Below are 4,452 nucleotides of genomic sequence, written 5' to 3'. Positions count from 1 at the left end.
CAGCCAATCTTTTTTTTTCAGTGTAGCTTTTAATAATTTCACGTAAGTGTTTCAAAGCAAAAATTTCAGTTTTTGTTTATTTACTTTACAATTTATAGAACAAAAACTATGCCAGTTTGAAATTTTTTAGTTTTTTTTGTAAGAATTTTTTGTAAGAAATTTTTCTATAAAAAAATTCTATCTTCGACCCTTGCACGTTCGCCCTTCGCATCCTTGTCGAAAACTTCTATTATTTTGAACGTTCTATCAGTAATCACGCTTCGTGGCAGCGATACAATTTCAGCTCCAAGTACACTGGCATTTCATCTTGGATTTTTTAAGTGGATCCAATCCAACAAAACCCATTTTGTCAAACCCTGATAAAAGTATTAAGATATGATTATCAAAAAAATTAATAATTTACAAAATATTCCATTTTTCATGTCAATATCTGCTAAAATAAAATATACAATCTCGTAATGATCGGTTTTTCGATATCTCTACCTTAATACTTTTATGTGTAAAATAGTAATTATATTATATGTAGAATAAGTAGAGAAATTGTATAAAAAAATCATAATTTCATTTTAAAAAGTGGAGATGATCTTCATATTTCTTTGGCGCCTCCAACTAGAAAAAAACGTGATCAAAATACTATATCCCCCTCGTACTATTTTCATGTGAAACTTTTCAATCACACACCGCGCGCGCGCGCACATGTCTCATTCTCGACATATTTTAGAGCATCAACTAAAATAAAACACTCTCTCTCTCTCTCTCTCTCTCTCTCTCTCTCTCTCTCTCTCTCTCTCTCTCTCTCTCTCAATGCATATATGTATTATATATATTATATATACGCATATACATTACATATACGATATATACACACATATACATGCATATATATATATATATATAAAATGACATAACGGTAATACCATACATGTTACCATTGATTATTACGTTTGTAAAAATATCAATATAATATAGCTTAACTGTACGTAATTCGTTGGCGAATTTTACGTAAATATTTCTATAAACTTAACTTCAATTGTCCATTACTTTTGCATTACATTTACTTTTGTAAATTGCTTAATTCTTAAAAAGAAGAACAATTTAATTCACAAATATTAACTTTACTCTTACGTATATACAGGATGGGGAAAAAGTACCGGGACACCTGAATATCATAGAAAATATAAGTATTACAGAAAAGTGTTTCAGACAAAAGTTGTAGGATTCCAAAAGATCTATTTACTGATCATATCCGTTTGACCTTGCGTGGCGTCTTCAAGGTCAGGTCAAGGTCAGATCAATTTTTTAAAATGGAATACCTTATTTTTCATTGCATATTCTTATAGTACATCTCGAGAGCTTTCCAAAACACTGTAACAAAATATTTTTTCATGAAATACTTTTGGAATTATAAGGCTCGAAAGTTATAGTACAGTTGACATTAGCATTACGCAAATTGTCCGACAGATGGCTAAACCCTCGCCCCCCGGGGATGTTAAAATGGGCTTTTTTGGTATTAAATGATAGATTTTATGATGAAAAATAAGGTGTTCCATTTTAAAAAATTGATCTGACCTTGACCTGACCTTGAAGACGCCACGCAAGGTCAAACGGATATGATCAGTAAATAGATCTTTTGGAACCCTACAACTTTTGTCTGAAACACTTTTCTGTAATACTTATATTTTCTATGATTCAGATGTCCCGGTACTTTTTCCCCACTCTGCATAAACATATATCTTTAATAATGGATTCCAAAATTATCCACTGTAATTGCTGTGATTTTACGTGTAAAACAAGACTAAAGTTAATCTACATTGATAGAAATGGATGCAACTTGAATCTTGACTAGAGTTCTATCAAATGCGCATAGAATAATGTACGTTTCGAAAATCATAAGCAATATATTTCATGCATTATAGATCAAACTATAGTTAACTGTATAGTTAATTTAACTGCAAGAGAACGGCAGCTCTCGAAAGGGATACGTACATATTTATCGATACAATTTCTACTTTCTGCTATAGGTATTGTTGGTATAATCTTCGGGCATATGCCGCGTTTTTACATAACGTCGACTTTAATTCCAGCAAAATCAATTGCAACCGGATGCTAATTAAAAGCAAGGTTGGCGAAAATTCATTTCGCATTTCATACGACGCGCACCTTTAATCAAAACGCGATGTTAATCAAAGTGAAATGGCGGCCACAGTGATTTTGTAAACAATTTATCTATCCAATATAGGATATATTTCATATTTCTTATTTATTATAAACTGCATTATGTGTGAGCGCATGTGCGTGTGTGATGCGTGACGTCATACACACACACACACACACACAAGATTATTTTTTTGTATAACAATGCCGCAATGTTTTATACACCTTTGTTAAGCAATACATTGTAATTGGACGTTAATTAAAAACAACATTAATATTAATCCATAGATATACTCTTTTTTTTAAATATAGTTAAGAGAACGAGCTAAAATAATTGCTCTACAATATATTTAATTAAAACTCTTTCAGTTTAATAAAAAAAACTCACTTTAATCCATCCTCCATGAGCGGTCACTACCACGTATAGTAAATACAGATCTATATCCTTCCCATTTATCTTTGGAGACTTCTTGAAGAGAGTCCTAGAATTAGAAAAGAATATTTGTAATATCGGACAAGTTCGAAAGCAATTTTTCCGTTTTAAGATTTACGATTTCGTAAAAATATCACGTGAAAAGTAATATATAATCGTATTATATATAACTACTGTATTTTTCAATAGATTTTCTCTGTATAAACGTAAAGAATAACAAAATCTTTTACAATTAATTAATTTGCCAAAAAATCAAATACATTTTTTATCCATAAACAACAAGACGGAGAGAGAAGTGGCAAGTATTTACATTCATTCATAGAATCTTAATGCAAAATTTAATCGCTAAATTTGTGAATTTGACAGAGAAACAGTGCCGGAAGAAAATCTAATTTCTAAATCCATCGAAACGCGATGTAGCAAGCAAGCCTCACTGCGTAAATTTGAATCGCGACGTAGCAAGCAAGCCTCACAAAACATTAGCGCATAATACGCGTAATTTCCATTTTTACATCATAAAATAAAAAAAAAATTGGCGGTTCACGTAATCGTGATATAAGATCCGGAGCTAAATCGAATCACGACAACAACAGTACGTTCATAGCATATTTACGTTACACCGTCGCGCACATTTTAAGAATATCTCGATGCTATATCAAATCTACATGTGTGCGCACATACATACATGTGTATGTATAATTGTGAATACAAGGGTAATCCGTACATACTAAAGCCTTTCCGCGAGGCACGTTTTCCTGGCGCGTGCAAAACCGTCCACGCGGAAAATATTCACGGGAAACGCTCGGTAAATACGAACCTTTGTCCTCGAAACCCGACAAGAGTCGAAGGAACGAAGTCAAACCTAACCTCAACGTGCGCTGTCGCTTCGTTGGCGGCTTCTGATTCTGATCGTCGATCGGTCGGTTGATGACGGTCGGGAGGGAAGGGGGGAAGGAAGAGGAGGAGAACGATCTAAGTTGGAACAAACGTATGCATGTGTGTACGCTGTACGCACGCAAGATGGTGAGGTGGGGATGGAGGGAAGAGGGGGAATATACTTTGCCACTTGATGCAGGATGCGGTACATGTGCATTTTGGCTTACCCTCGAGTCTCGTGGAAGTGTCGGAGGTCCTTGAGGAAGTTGTCCCTCTCCTTCTCGTACGTGACGGGGTCCTTGTTGAGGATCTTGGCCATGTTCGCGGGTACGAAATGCGCGTGTTCGGGCGTGCTAATCGGGGTTGGTATGCTCCGAATTTACAGGGCACGACGCAGGGGTAGCGGACAGAGAAGTAGAAGGAGGTGCAGCACATGGGCGCGCACGGGAGGTGCAGCACATTTACACGAGGAGCGTCCTGCTGCGGTTGCTACTCTCACAACGACGTACGGCGACGGCGGCGTACAAGGGCGAAGGCGAGGACTACCGCGGGTCGACACGAGGTCGCGACCCGCTTCCGACATCGGATCGTCTTGTCCTGCAACCAAGTCGGCCGGTGGCTTCTTCGATACTTTTGTCTGTCTGTCTGTCTGTCCGTCCGTCGCTCTGTCTGCTCTGTCTCTCTCTCCCCTCCCCTCCCTATCTCTCACGCTCTTTCTTCTCTGCCTCTTTTCTCCTGCACACACGCGCGCACTCTCTCTGTCTTTCTCTTCCCCTGTTGGTCGGCCGCGCGCACGTTCGCTCGTTCACTCGCTCTCTCGCTCGCTCGCGCGCATGAAACGAAACGAAACGGCAACGAGTGAGCGACGACGACGGCAGCGGTAGCGGCTTTTTCCTGCCGTCGTACCGCCGCCCCTGGACCGGAGATTATTTGCTCGCTGAGATTACTGCCGCGAGTACGACGCTTCCGCGAGCGTCCGCGCGCGACTA

The 4,452-nt window shown here is 38.3% G+C and overlaps 1 protein-coding gene across 6 annotated transcripts in view; it reads right to left on the bottom strand.

Annotated features, from left to right (window-relative positions):
• Bap170 (Brahma associated protein 170kD) overlaps positions 1-4,166 on the bottom strand; it is a 113,396-nt gene extending 109,230 nt beyond the window's left edge. For all 6 annotated transcript variants that reach the window (XM_018458642.1, XM_018458650.1, XM_018458658.1 and 3 more), the window contains exons 1-2: positions 3,691-4,166; positions 2,543-2,636 (exon numbers count right to left, since the gene is read on the bottom strand). In XM_018458642.1, coding sequence (XP_018314144.1) covers positions 2,543-2,636; positions 3,691-3,782 — 186 coding nt within the window. In that variant the 5' untranslated portion in view covers positions 3,783-4,166. The remainder of the gene's footprint in view (positions 1-2,542; positions 2,637-3,690) is intronic.
• Between the last annotated feature and the right edge of the window lie 286 nt (positions 4,167-4,452).

This window comes from Mycetomoellerius zeteki, unplaced genomic scaffold (genome assembly GCF_001594055.1).
Source record: "Mycetomoellerius zeteki isolate Tzet28-1 unplaced genomic scaffold, Tzet1.0 scaffold117, whole genome shotgun sequence".
Taxonomy (NCBI): Eukaryota; Metazoa; Arthropoda; class Insecta; order Hymenoptera; family Formicidae; genus Mycetomoellerius; species Mycetomoellerius zeteki.
This window is presented reverse-complemented; position numbering and strand designations above follow the sequence as displayed.